Source organism: Cetorhinus maximus, chromosome 10 (assembly GCF_964194155.1).
Source record: "Cetorhinus maximus chromosome 10, sCetMax3.hap1.1, whole genome shotgun sequence".
Lineage (NCBI taxonomy): Eukaryota > Metazoa > Chordata > Chondrichthyes > Lamniformes > Cetorhinidae > Cetorhinus > Cetorhinus maximus.
In genome coordinates this window covers 53,922,695-53,937,395 of record NC_135888.1, presented here as the reverse complement: position 1 = coordinate 53,937,395, position 14,701 = coordinate 53,922,695, and the positions used below count along the sequence as shown (strand labels likewise).

The 14,701-nt window shown below is 43.1% G+C and overlaps 1 protein-coding gene across 1 annotated transcript in view; it reads right to left on the bottom strand.

The window, feature by feature from the left end:
* The window catches only part of LOC144685323 (ran-binding protein 17-like), a 947,082-nt gene that overhangs the window by 858,166 nt on the left and 74,215 nt on the right, over window positions 1-14,701 (bottom strand). Inside the window, exon 4 of the mRNA XM_078549733.1 lies at window positions 3,298-3,464. Coding sequence (XP_078405859.1) covers window positions 3,298-3,464 — 167 coding nt within the window. The remainder of the gene's footprint in view (window positions 1-3,297; window positions 3,465-14,701) is intronic.

Genomic DNA, 14,701 nt, shown 5'->3' with positions numbered 1-14,701 from the left:
ATGGAGGAGATAGTTCATGATCTAAGATTGTTGAACTCAATATTCAGTCCGGAAGGCTGTAAAGTGCCAAGTTGGAAGATGAGGTGCTGTTCCTCCAGTTTGCGTTGAGCTTCACTGGAACAATGCAGCAAGCCAAGGACGGACATGTGGGCATGAGAGCAGGGTGGAGTGTTGAAATGGCAAGCGACAGGGAGGTCTGGGTAATGCTTGCGAACAGACCGAAGGTGTTCTGCAAAGCGGTCACCCAGTCTGCATTTGGTCTCTCCAATGTAGAGGAGACCACATTGGGAGCAACGAATGCAGTAGACTAAATTGAGGGAAGTGCAAGTGAAATGCTGCTTCACTTGAAAGGAGTGTTTGGGCCCTTGGACGGTGAGGAGAGGGGAAGTAAAGGGGCAGGTGTTGCACCTTCTGCAGTTGCATGGGAAAGTGCTGTGGGAGGTGGTTGAGGTGAAGGGGGTGATGGAGGAATGGACCAGGGTGTCCCAGAGGGAACGAACTCTGCGGAATGCCACCAGGGGGGGTGAAGGGAAGATGTGTTTGGTGGTGGCACCATGCTGGAGTTGGCAGAAATGGCGGAGGATGATCCTTTGACTGCAGGGGCTGGTGGGGTGATAAGTGAGGACAAGGGGGACCCTATCATGTTTCTGGGAGGGAGAAGAAGGTGTGAGGGCGGAGGCGCGGGAGATGGGCCGGACACGGTTGAGGGCCCTGTCAACCACCATGGGTGGAAAACCTCGGTTAAGGAAGAAGGAGGACATGTCAGAGGAACCGTTTTTGAAAGTGGCATCATCAGAACAGATACGACGGAGGCGAAGGAACTGAGAGAATGGGATGGAGTCCTTACAGGAAGCGGGGTGTGAGGAGCTGTAGTCGAGGTAGCTGTGGGAGTCAGTAGGCTTGTAATGGATATTGATGGACAGTCTATCACCAGAAATTGAGACAGAGAGGTCAAGGAAGGGAAGGGAAGTGTCAGAGATGGGCCATGTGAAAATGAAGGGGGGGTGGAAGTTGGAAGCAAAATTAATAAATATTTCCAGTTCCAGACGAGAGCATGAAGCAGCACCGAAGTAATCATCGATGTACCAGAGAAAGAGTTGTGGGAGGGGGCCGGAGTAGGACTGGAACAAGGAATGTTCCACATACCCCATAAAGAGACAGGCATAGCTGGGGCCCATGCGGGTCCCCATAGCCACACCTTTTATTTGGAGGAAGTGAGAGGAGTTTAAGGAGAAATTGTTCAGTGTGAGAACAAGTTCAGCCAGACGGAGGAGAGTAGTGGTGGATGGGGATTGTTCGGGCCTCTGTACAATGGTAAAGTTGGCTCGAAAAGCTGATAGAGCAGTGGGAGTCCTAAAGAATGTTCCACCCGATTTGCCATCAGCAACTTTTTAGTGTTTTGCAAAGCAAGCCCCTGTCCAATAATTACTAAGTATTTGCAGCAAAGGTACAGACCATTCAGCCAGTGTTTATGTTCCACATGAAACTCCTGTCACCCCTCTTAATCTAATACTCCTAACATTACTGGAACATAATTGGAAGTCACCAAGGCTTCTTAGACAACACCTTCCAAACACACGACCACTACCATCTAGAAGGACAAAGGCAGCAAACACGTGGAAACGCCACCACCTGGAAGTTCCCCTCCAAGTCACTCACCAACCTGACTTGGAACTATATCACTGCTCCTTCGCTGTCGCTGGGTCAAAATCCTAGAACTGCCTCCCTAACACCACATAGACTGCAGCGGTTCAGGAAGACAACTCATCACCACCTTTTCAAGGGCAATTAGGGATGGGCAATAAATGCTGGCCAAGGCAATGATGCGCACATCGGCTGAATGTATAAAAAAATTGTCCTGCTATTTCTTTCTCTCTGGTGTACTTATCTAGCAACCCCTTGAATGTGTAAGGAGCATACCTTTTTATTTTCTGTTGGACTATGGGTTAAAATTACAATGGCTGCAGTTTAAAGGACATGTCCATTGGAACAGGATGAGAGATATATACAATGTTGCAGTCCTGGAACAGAGTGTGCCATGAAAGACAGGATGGTGCCGGAAAGGAGTCCTGGACCAAGGGAGCTGCCTGGCCACAGCATTTAATTGGCTCCTGACTAGATGACCAGGATTTTGTATGGTTGCAGTGCAGCAGAAAGATCCTGGCCTGCAAAGAGAAAAAAATCTAAAATCTCTTTTCCTCATATCTCTATAACCTGTTCTCTCTCTGAGGAAACCCCTGTAAAAAGGACAAGGGGAAAACCGCTGTTAGAGACACTGAAAGGCAAGTTCTCGACCAGATAACTAAATATCAAAAGTGCTGGAAGACAATCTCGTGTCATCAACAAGAACAGAAAGGAATTTGGAAGGCTTAGATCAAAATCAACCCATCAAATCCTATACTCTGGATTGGTGCTATTGAACTGTTTTATCACACCTTCAAAATCCATGTTGTGTATCTTATGTATGTGTGTGTATAGGGATTTAAGGAGAGAATAGAGTTTAAGGTATAGTGTTAGAAATTAGCCATTCATATTTCTTTCTTTTGCCACTGGTTAATGATAATTTGTTCAATAAACAGTTATTTACTTATTAAGTTTACAAACCTTGTGCTCGTATTCTGATAACCGAAATTAAACGTTGAGGTAGAATTGGGGCAATCTGATGGTTTGGTCAAACTTTTCACATTTGTCGCAACTCGGGGAACAGTGAGGCTGATATTACAGTGAACTATCCCCAGTGAGTCATGGCAAATGTATCTATGCTATTCACCTTAATTACTCCCTGTGGTAGCTAGTTCCAAGGAGCAGTTCAGTCAAGTTTAGAGGACATCAGAAAAATTCCATCTCTTGTTTCGCACAACTTCTTGTGTCATGCCCTTTTCACTTTCTCTCTCTACCAGTTTTCTTCTCTCACCTCCCCTCCCCTCCAAAAAGTGTTGACTTCTAGCCGACATTAGGTTTAACAGCCGTGCTCCAACCACCTCCATGTTCTATATGGATCAGCTTCTCACTGGGCAAGGCCCAATAACCAACTGGAGAACTTCTGCATAGCTTTCTTAACTCACCACTTCAAACCTAGCATCAGTACCACAGCAACAAGTCTATAACATTAGTGTTGTACTGCTCGGTGTTTTTCACAATACAAGTGGATACAATACAAAGAAAAATTACGTCAACAATTATACTATACTGAAATCACAATGATAATTCCGCTGCACCTACAGGCAAAAAGCATGTACAGTAATTATATAGTCTTTAGGCAGCTTTGTTCAAACCCACACAATATCAATATCTTACCTGTAGGAATTTGGTGACATCAGCAATCACCTCCCTGAAGGCAAGCTTGTCTTTCCGGACTTCAAACCATCCCATTTTGGTAATCTTGGCTATAACCTGGACCAATGCCTGGATCACAAAGGGTTCTAGCTTTGGACAAGATGCCAAATAATTCAAGATATAGTTCCCTGTAAGAATAATTGAAAGTTGTTAAAAGACAAATCAAACAGGAGAATGCAGGAGAGAAGACCTCCTGTTTCAAGCCATAAGTTGTCAAGTCAACATGATCCTTCTAGATACTCATCTGCAGTGAGGATCTCCTAAGGAACACTTGCATGGCCATGGGCATCACAGTAATGTGCTGTCGGTGACCAGGGGCATCACAGTAATGTGCTGCCGGTGACCATGGGCATCACAGTAATGTGTTGTTGGTGACCAGGGCCATCACAGTAATGTGTTGTCTGTGACCAAGGGGATCAGAGTTATGTGTTGTCTGTGACCAAAGGCAACACAGAAATGTGTTGTCTGTGACCAAAGGCATCACAGAAATGTGTTATTGGTGACCATGGGCAGCACAGTAATGTGTTGTCGGTGACCATGGGCAGCACAGTAATGTGTTGTCAGTGACTAGGGGTATCACGACAATGTGTTGTCCATGACCATGGGCATCATGGCAACGTGCTGTCTGTGACCACTGGCATTACAGCAATGTGTTGGCATGACAATGGGCATCAGAGTAATGTGTTGTCTGTGACCATGGGCATCATAGGAATGTGTTGGCCATGACAATGGGCATCACAGTAATGTGTTGTCCTTGACCATGGACATCACAGTAACATGTTTCCTATGACAATCAGATAACAAGGGTCATCATGAATTCAATGTAACTGAAGTGTGGAATTGTGATTCGAGAGCTTCTGGTTTCTGGGTAGGGGATATAAAGGAGAACAGTGGCAAAATTGACAATTGAAGTAGGAAGGGGAAGAAAAGCTAGCCAAAAACATTGGTTGGGGGGGGAAATGGGGTGGAAACAGAGAGGACAAGAGCAGGAGCATTGGGACAGATGGCAGAATGGGGCAAGTGGAGCTAGGCTATTAGAATCAGAAATGGGAGAACTGCCAGACACAGCCAGGAGGGAACTGAGCTTGTACTGTCAGGGATGCAATGGCCAAAATTAGGAATTGGTGAGATGGAAACTCTGGTATCAATGGTTGTTGGCATTAGGAGGTGTATGCTTCTAATGTGTAACTAAATAAATATGAAAGTGTGTAAAGATTGGCTCCAATTCGATCCTTCACTAGCTGGCTTTTTGGAATAGAACACAGGCATTTGTGTGAGGCTGAAGCAGACTTTTCATAATCTTGGTGTCATATTTAACCCGCGATGTGCTCCTGACCACATACCCGCTCCATCATCAAGACTGCCTATTTCCATCTCCGTAACATCACTTGACCCTGCCCCTGCCTCAGCTTATCTGCTGCTGAAACACTCATTCTCACATCTGTTACCTCCAGCCTTGATTATTCTAATGCTCTCCATCTTCTGTCTTACATAAATTTGAGCTCATCCAGAACACTGCTGCTCGTAACCTAACATGCACCAAGATTCTATGCAAATTGTTACAATTGGGAGTGGGCAAGGCACTGGTGCTATTCCATTTGGGCTATTACTCTATGTTACTGAATCAATGTGGAACAGTCGGGCAGTTTTTGCTGCTCTCATAATACCTTCCATTTTAACTCAAACTTTCAATAAAGTTTAACTGTACCAGAGATTCCATCACACCAATTCCTAATTATGGCTACTGCATCCTTGACAGTACCAGCTAAGCTCCCACCTGGCTCTTCTGGCAGTTCTCTCACTTCTGATTCTCGTAGCCTATCTCCACTTGCCCCATTCTGCCATCTATCCCAATGTTCCTATTTATGAATATCGCATACATTCAGATACTTAGCCTTTAATTCTGTCTTTTTACTTTTCTTCCATGCTCTGACCTTAGCTGTTGGTGCATTCTTAAGTTTGTATGCTTTGTCCCTTCCTGTCACACTCTGGTTATCATTACCCGTAATGTTACTCAGCTCTATTGTCTTGTCCTTTCTGCTTAACTTGCCAAATCTTGACACGTGATTCGTCCCCACCCCTGCCCCATTATTTAGTTAAAAGCTCTCTACAGCCCTAATTTACAACTCACAAGGCCATTGGTTCCAGTGCAGTTCAGGTGAAGACCGTCCTAACAGATCAATCAACAGATTGAGAAGAATAAAGAGGGATAATTTGCCATGGTCACAGTCACACAGAATATGATTTGTGACTTTGCCACAGGCTGTCTCAGTGCTGTGGAAGCAAGTGTTCTCCATCCCCAATCAAGAAAGCGATTGAAGCAAATTTATGCCGTCCAGCAGCTCAAAAATTACTATACATTTGCCTTTAAACTTTAAGATAGGAACTTACCATATACCTGCCGATGCACTCTACCAAAACCGTTCCCTCAGCTTCTTTTAGACTGCTTTCTTGAGCAGGTGTCTTTTGTATCAGTGTGAGATGGATATTGTATCATGAGGCACAGTATGTTGTGCAGATAGGTGCAGAAAGACATTGCCAAGCTAAGTGAAATACATAGAAATTACAACAGAGAAAACAGACAATTCAGCCACTGATGTGAGGGAAGTGTTTGTAACTATGCTACAATTATGAAGTTTATAAGATTGTCATGTTTCGGGGCTGTGACTTTAGTTTAAGGTAAAATGAACGGGGTCATGTGACCTGTTCTGAAGTCTGCCTGACAGCAAACCTGGTTGGTTTGAATGTTAGAGATTAAAGGGGGCCCAGATTGCTTTACCGAGAAGGTGTAAGGTGTTTATACTTGGAAACAATGGCAACAACCTGTGTGCTTGCAGTGGATAGACTGTGAGTCTCCAAAGTCCCAGAAAAGTGTTGTAAACAGTTGGGCTTTAAACTGCCCATTTAGTTGCAAGAGAGAGAGACCTGGATACAAGCCCCATGTGATTCATGTTGCCTGTCATGAAGCTATTAATGTATATAATATTATTGGAAAATATTTTTATTTTAAAATAGAGGTTAGTAAGAGGGTGTGTCTTAACTGGATTAAAGCCAGCTAGTCTAGGTGCTTAGGTGTGTACTAGTTTTGAGAAGTAAAAAGAGACGTAGAGTGCATTTGGATTTTTTGAATAAAGCACTCAAGAAGTGGGGTGAAATCTGGCACCTAGCTAGCAGAGACCAAGCAATATGTTTATATTACTAATAAAATTGGTCCTATGAAAGGGGTTTTATTGTTAGAAGAGGTGGAGTTCAAAGATGCTAGCGATACAATGAGAATTTACATTCAATGAGATGTGCTGAATATAACCGATAGCAATTTTGTGTGTGCAGGGCGGAGGCGATGTAAGATCAAAGCAGTTGTAAGCCTCCAGCTGTCTCCACAGGAACCAAAGTGAAAAGAAGCTCACTTTGAATTTGTGAGGTGAAAATGCTTTGCCTGGTGTCTGGTTAAGTCTATGGGTGCTATTGCCTTAATGGAGATTAGTTCAGGAATTTGTTAAAAGTTATGATAATAATAATTTGTAGCCATGTGTATATATTTAACTTGTGTAAATGAATAAAATGTTTCATTTAGTTTAATATAAAACCTTTCAAGAACTGGTGGTCTGATTCCTGAATTTATAGTTGCATCTCAAACATATCACTTAAAAATATAGGTTATGACAGTTGTTTAAAGTTTCCCTCTGGGATTTTAAAATAACTTAGCTTTACCAACTGCTGGATCATAACATTGTCATGTGATGGGCTTTGAGGCAAAGAGTATATGTGTGTCAGAGCCACATGTGTCGGATTACAGGCCTTCCTAAAATGTTAAGATCCTTGTGGAGACATTATGTTTAAAGTGAAATTTAACTCTTGATTTGAAGTAGCCAATTTGCTTATCAATTAATGTTTGAATTATGTTGATTTTTGTTTGATTGCGATAGTAAAAGTTTTAAAAAGTGAAATCTTGCCCATCGGTTTTCTTCCCGTTGTTGTTGTGGGAATTCAACATAGAAACATAGAAAATAGGCGTAGGAGGTCATTTGGCTCTTCGAGCCTGCTCCGCCATTCAATATGATCATGGCTGAGCCTCTATCTCAACGCCATATTCCCGCTCTCTCCCCATACCCCTTGACGCCTTTAGAGTCTAGAAATCTATTTCCCTCTTAAATATATTCAGTGACTTGGCCTCCACAGCCCTCTGTGGTGGATAATTCCACAGATTCACCACCCTGAACGCAGAGGTTTCTCCTCATCTCAGTCCTAAATGGCCTACCCCATATCCTGAGATCATAACCCCTTGTTCTTGTTTCTTTTAAAAGGTTATTGGTCACTATGTGGATCGTAACATAGTAAAGAAGGTTTTAAACTAAATAGTGTAGGGTTCATAAATATGTCAACTCAACTTATGGTAAAGTAGGAAACTGAGAATAATAGCTGGTCACAGGATAGAAATTAGCAAGAAGCTCGGAGATAAAAAAAACTGGCATTATAATATTGGTGTGGGAAAAGTGGATTTTGATTCATGTGGCACTGGTACCTGTACTGGGTAAAAAGGGAGCTGTACTGTTAGGATGGTCTTCACCTGAACTGCACTGGAACCAACATCCTTGCAAGTTGTAACTTAGGGCTGTAGAGAGTGCTTTAAACTAAATAATGGGGCAGGGGTGTGGACAAATCAAATGTGGGGATATTTGGTAAGTTAAACAGAAAGGATAAGACAATAGAGCAGGTTAGCATTACGGGTAATGATAACCAGAGTGTGACAGGAAGGGACAGGACATAAAAATTTAAGATTGCACCAGCAGCTAAAGTCAGAGGAAGGAAAGTAAAGAGGCAGAATTAAAGGTTATGTATCTGAATGTACGCAACATTCATAAATAAAACTTATGAACTGACAGCTGTTACTACCAGTCCCCAGGTGAGGTCCCCCAACTTGTTATGATCCCAGACGAGGTATCCCAAGTTGTTATGCTCCCGGGTGAGCAGGGATAAATTGGTTACCCTTCTTTATTCAACCCCCTTGGTTGGTCCCAATAGGGTTAATTTAAGAAGGATCCCTTCCCTTGTCGATACCTTTTCCTAGTCCAAGTATATTTAAGTTTTAGAAGGAACCAATTTAACCAGGCTTTCTTGAGTCAAAGAAAGAGTTAAGTTTATTAGTTAGTAAAAACTTGAGAAAAAATAATAAAAACGCAACACACACACGAAAATGAGAGGCTGAGTCCAAAAATAAAAGTTTTAAAAATATACAAATCAGTCTTTGGCTTGTCCGTGAGGAGATGGCGAAACGTTGCAGCCGTGAAGTTGGGTGATTCCAGTAGAGCTGCCTTTGGCAGTTGAGCAATTGGCTTGGAGACACTTGCTTCTGCAGGTTAGCTGAGAAGCTGTGCTATTTACTTCTTGACTGTGGCTTTGCTGGCTTGTGACTTGCTTCCGGCAACAGAGAAAGACTTGTTTTTACCTGCAAGCTGCAGGGATGCCTAGTTAATGTTCTTCAGCTGTGACCTTTGCAGCACATACTAGCACACAGAACTAGAACACCAAACTAGCACACAGAGACCAGGTTTGCAGCTGGCTTTTTAACCCATTTTCTTGTGTATTCCTGGAAGGGAAAAAAAACATATGTCTTTTGCCCAGAATCCACTTTCTTTCAACTCAGGCCATTTCCATATTCTGAGATATAACTCAACAGGGGATGGTTCCTGCTGAGATGGTAATCAGTCTCCATTGTCACAGGAGATTAAAGTTCTTTTGCATTGCAACTCTTCCTTTGAAGTGTCTCAGTCTAAAGTAGGCTTTGACACCTCTTTAGGTATGACATTCCGTTCTCTCTGAACTAGTCAGTCAAGTGTAATCCACATAGGAATTTTCCAGCAAGCTTTTGCTTGTATGTCTTTTTTTAAAAAACACATGTCTTCCTTTAAAAAGTTCAATATGTTCGCAAGTAATTCGGGGCTGCGATCCACTGTCGTGACACAGCACAATAGAAATGAATAAGTAGGATCTGCTAGCCATATAGAGACGTGGTTGAATGGTGACCAAGGCTGGGACCTGAACATTCAAGGGTATTTGACATTTTGGAAGGACAGGAAGAAAGGAAAAGCTGATGAGGTAGCTCTGTATTAAAGGACGAGATTGGTAAATTATTGATAGATGAACTTGGTTTAAAAGTGCAAAATGCAGAATCAATTTGGGCAGAGATAAGAAATAGCAAAGGAAAGAAATCACTGGTGGGAATAGCTTATAGGCCCCTTGACAGGACCGACACTACATAGTATATACCAAGAAATAATGGGGACTTCTAAGAAAGGTGCTGCAGTAATCATGGGATATTTTAATCATCATATGGATCGGACAAGTCAAAATGGCAAAGGGAGTCTGGAGGATGAGTTCACAGAGTGTATTTGGAACAGCTTCTTAGAGCAGCACGTTCTGGAATCAAACAGAGATTAGGCTATTTTAAACCTGGTAACATGTAATGAGACAGGATTAATGAATGATCTGATAGTAAATGATCTTCTAGGTAAGGGTGATCATAACATGATAGAATTTCACATTCAGTTTGAGGGTGAGAAATTTGGGTCTGAAACTAGAATCTTAAACTTAAAAGAAGAGCATTACAAAGGTATAAAGACAGAGATGGCGAAATTGAACTGGGAAAATAGGTTAAAAAGTAATAGAGAAGCAGCTGCAGACATTTAAAGAGATATTTCATAATTCCTTCCCCATATCACTGCAACTTTTCTCCTTCGAGTATTTATTCAATTCCCTTTTGAAGCTGCTATTCAATTTGTATCCACCTTATTAGGCTGTGTCTTCCAAATCTTAACCACTCATTGCATGAAAAAGTTTTTCCTCTTGAATTTTCTGATTCTTCTACCAATCACCTTAAATCTCTGGCCTCTCATTATCCGCCCTTCAGCCACTGGAAATGTGTTCTCTTCATTTACTCTACCTTTCTTTCATGGTTTTAACAACCTCTATCAAATCTTCTCTTTGCCTATTCTAATAAAAGAAGAATAACCCCAGCTTTTCCAATTTATCCACGTAACTGTAGTCCCTCATCCCTGGAACCATTCTAGTAAATCTCGAGCATCCCTCTAAACCTTCAGATCCTTCCTAAAGTGCCCAGAGAATTAGTACAATATTTCAGTTATGGTGTGTTATATAGGTTTAACATAACTTCGTCGCTTTTTACTCTATGCCTCTGTTTATAAAACCAAGGGTTTCATAAACTTTATTAACTGCTTTGTGAACCTGGTCTGCCACCTTCAAAGAATGGAGAGAGTAAGTTTGACATGATCCCAGCCAGGCTTTGTTATGGTAGACAAGATTGCAAACTGCGAAGAAAAGACTGCACTGAAAAGATTTGATATGCAACATTGTATTAGCTTTGATAGTTAGTATGAGTTACAATAGATTTTTTTTTATTCAAGACAAAGGGCTTTTGTTCTAATGTATAAATTTTGAGCCAAATCTTCCGGTCTCTGGATCGTCAAAGACTGGACATACGACTGAGATGTGCATCAGGACCCTTTGGAAGGCCCAACGTGCAGACTTACTTGGGAATTGCCCAGGAGGTTTCAACTTCTGATGGGCAATTCCCCTGGTCCCGGGACTCTGAGTTATAATCAGAGATTGGGAGAAATTCAACGTGCTTACCTGAATAGTTACCCAGGAAATGTTAGGCGGAGTAAAACCTAGTCTTGTGTAGCTTCAGAACTGACTCCACCAACCTTCTCCACGCCCAAATCGCTCACACTGACCACTCAAATACCTCCTGACTGACTACCCCTACTGACTCCCTCCCGACTAACCCCACTGACCACCCCCGACTACCCCCACTGACCTCCCCCAACTACCCCCATTGACCCAAACTAGCCCCAAGTCAACTACCCCCACTGATTTCCCTGCCCCCCCCAAACCGACTACCCCCACTGACCCTCCCAACTGTCCCACTGACCACCTGACTGCCCCCACTACCACCCAACAAAGCCCACTGACCTCCCAACTGACCCCCAACCACCTGACTACCCTCCCGACCTCCCAATAATTCTCCTGATTCCCTCAACTACCACCTCAACCCCCGACTACACCTTCTGCTTGCCCAACTACCCTCCCAACACCAGAAATTACCCTTCCTAACCTCCAATTACCCTCTGAGCCCCACAACGACCTTCTCCACCTGACTGCCCACTTACCCACCTACCTGCTATCGGCTTACCCATCTACTCACCCCACACACCTACCCCCTACCCATTTACCACCCCACCCACCTACCCACCTCAGTTTCCTACCAACTTCACCCACCTATCCACTACTGCCTCCCACCTCACCTACTCACTCACTCATTCACTCAGTTTGCAATAAACCATTGTAAAGTACCTTACAAATGTTAATAGTCCTAAATAGCACATCTGAATACGTCGAGGACAATAAGACAGCACAAATGGCAAAAAAATTAGGATCTAAATCAATTTATTTTCAAAATCTTCCCTGAATTTCTTTTATTGGGAAGGTTCATTAATCATTTTCTCCTCAATAATACATGGGAAACTATGAATTGCTAGACCAAAAAAAGCAAAGTCCATCGAGTTATCTTCCTACCATCCCAATAGTCACGTGAAACAACAATAGTGTTGTTGACTAATGACAGCAATTAATCTATCAATTAGTCTACAATAGAGACAGACATGGGGTGAGGAAAAAACCTATTGGTGGAACGCTTTGGGAACTCCAGTGCTCTGTGGTCCAAAGTCACCTGTTCCTCCAAAATATGCTACACCTACAGTATATACCAATTTAAATATTAGAAAAGAATTATGAAATACAGTTCGTATATAGATTTACATAGAATTTACAGCTCAGAAACAGGCCACCCACCAGTCTTTATGCACCACCCAAGCCTCCTCCTACCTTACATCATTTCATCCTATTAACTTTTTGTTTCATTCCTTTCTCCCTCATATACTTATCCAGGTTCCCCCAATATATATCAATATTGGTCACCTCAACCACTTCATGTTCCACATTATCAACACTCTCTGAAAGAAGATGGTTCTCCTGAATTCCTTATTGAATGTATTAGTGACTGCCTTATATTTATGGTCTCAAGGTTTGGAATACCCACAAGTTGGAAAATCTTCTCTACTTCCATAATGTTCAAAACTCCATCAGGTCACATCTGAGCCTTCTCTTTTCTGGTACAAATTACCAAGGACATACTTTGTGACATCCTGTTTGCTGATGACTGTGCACTATAGCTACCAGTTCAGAGCTGAGTTCAAAAGAAGAGTGAGAAAAAACAAATAGCGACAGCACAGGAAAACCATAAGTTCATTGGCTGGTAAGAAACTGCTGTTAGGGGCTGTCTTTAAAATGGTGTAAGTTAGAAAAGCATATTATTTTTAAAGAAGTAGCTATACTTGGATTTAAGTGAGAAACACCAGGAATAAGGGAAAGACAGGGGCAGTGTAATAAAATAAGTAAACCAAAGTAAAATAAAGTTAAGACATGGCAGGGCAACTCAGTCAAGTGGAATGTGCAGCCTGTACTATGTGGGAAGTATTGGATGCTACCAGTGTCCTGGATGACCACACATGCAGGGTGTACTGCCAGCAACAGAAACTTGAGCTCCAGGTTTCAGAGCTTGAGCGGCAGCCAGAGTCACAGTGGCACATCCGCGAGGCTGAGCGCTACATGGATAGCATGTTCATGTGGTCACATCGCAGCTTAGGTGCCTGGAGGCAGAAAGGGAATGGGTGACTGCCAGGCAGATCAAGAGAACTAGGCAGGTAGGGCAGGAGTCTTCTGGGGTCCTGCTCACCTATCGGTTTCCCGTTTTGGAAGCTGGTGAGGGCGCTGGTTGCTCAGTGGAGTGCAGTCAGAGCCAAGTTTGTGGCACCAGAAGCGGCTCAGCTGTACAGGAGGGGAGGAAGAAGAAAGGAAGAGCAATAGTGATAGGTGATTCATTAGTTAGGGGAACAGACAGGCATTTCTGCAGCCATAGACATGATTCCAGGTTGGTATGTTGTCTCCCTGGTGCCAGGATCAAGGATGTCACAGAGCAGCTGCAGGAAATTCTTCTGGGGGAGGGTAAACAGCCAGAGGTCATGGTCCACGTTGGCATCGATGACTCAGGTAGGAAGGGGTATGTGGTCCTGTGGTCAGAACTTAGGGAGCTAGAGAGAACAATAGCAAGAAGGACTTCAAATGTTGTAATCTCCAGATTACTCCTAGTGCCACATGCAAGTGAGTACAGAAATAGGGGGATAAGACGGGTGAATGTGTGTCTGGAAAGATGGTGCAGGTGGGAGGGCTTTAGATTCCTGGGACACTAGGGCTGGCTCTGGGGAAGATGGCACCTGTATAAGCCAGACGGGTTGTGCCTGAACAGAGCTGGGACTGAGTTCCTTGCGGGGCATTTTGCTAGTGCTGCTGGGAGGGCTTTAAACTAACTCGGCAGGGGTGTGGGAACCAGGGGAGAATATCAGAGCAGAATAACAGGGTGCACAAAATACTGGAAGAGACAGATAGCATTGGTACAGAGAATAGTAAGTAAATAGGTGGATTCAGACTAAGAGAGAAAGTATTAAAGTCTAAATCAGGGTTACTGTGCATGTATGTGAATGCACGGAGTATAGTAAATAAGATTGTGGAGTTACAGGTGCAGATTGCCATGATGAAATATGATGTTCTGGTGATAACAGACCTGGCTCAAGGAAGGGCAGGGCTGGGTGTTACATATTCCTGGGTACAAGGTGTTCGGAAAAGTTAGAAGTGGAAGAAAAGGAGGAGGAGTGGCTGTATTGGTTAAGGAGAGCATTGCAGTGCTGGAGAAAGAGGATGTTCCAGAGGGTTCAAGGACAGAATCAATTTGGCTAGAGCAAAAAGGGTGCAATTACATTGCTCGGTGTAGTCTATAGACTGCCAAGAATGTAGAGGAACAAATCTGCAGGAAAATTACAGAGATGCGTAAACATTATAGAGTAGTTATAATGGGGCACCTTAATTACCCAAATGTAGACTGGGACAGTAGTAGTGTAAAGGGTGGAGAGAGGCAAGCGTTCCTAGAGTGTGTTCAGGAGAACTTTCAACAGAAGTATGCACGCAGTCCAAGAAGAAAGGATGCACTCTTGGACCTGGTTCTTGGAAATGAGGTGAACCAAGTGTCAGTGGGGAAACATTTAAGAGACAGTGATCATTGTATCGTAAGGTTTAGGATGGAATTAGAAAAGGATAATGGGCAATCCAGAGTAAGAATAATTAACTGGGGAAGAGCAAACTTCAATGGGGCAAGAACAGAGCTGGGATGGTTGGTGGGAAAAACTGTAGCTGAACAATGAGCTACCTTCAAAAAAGAAATGGTTTGGGTACAGTC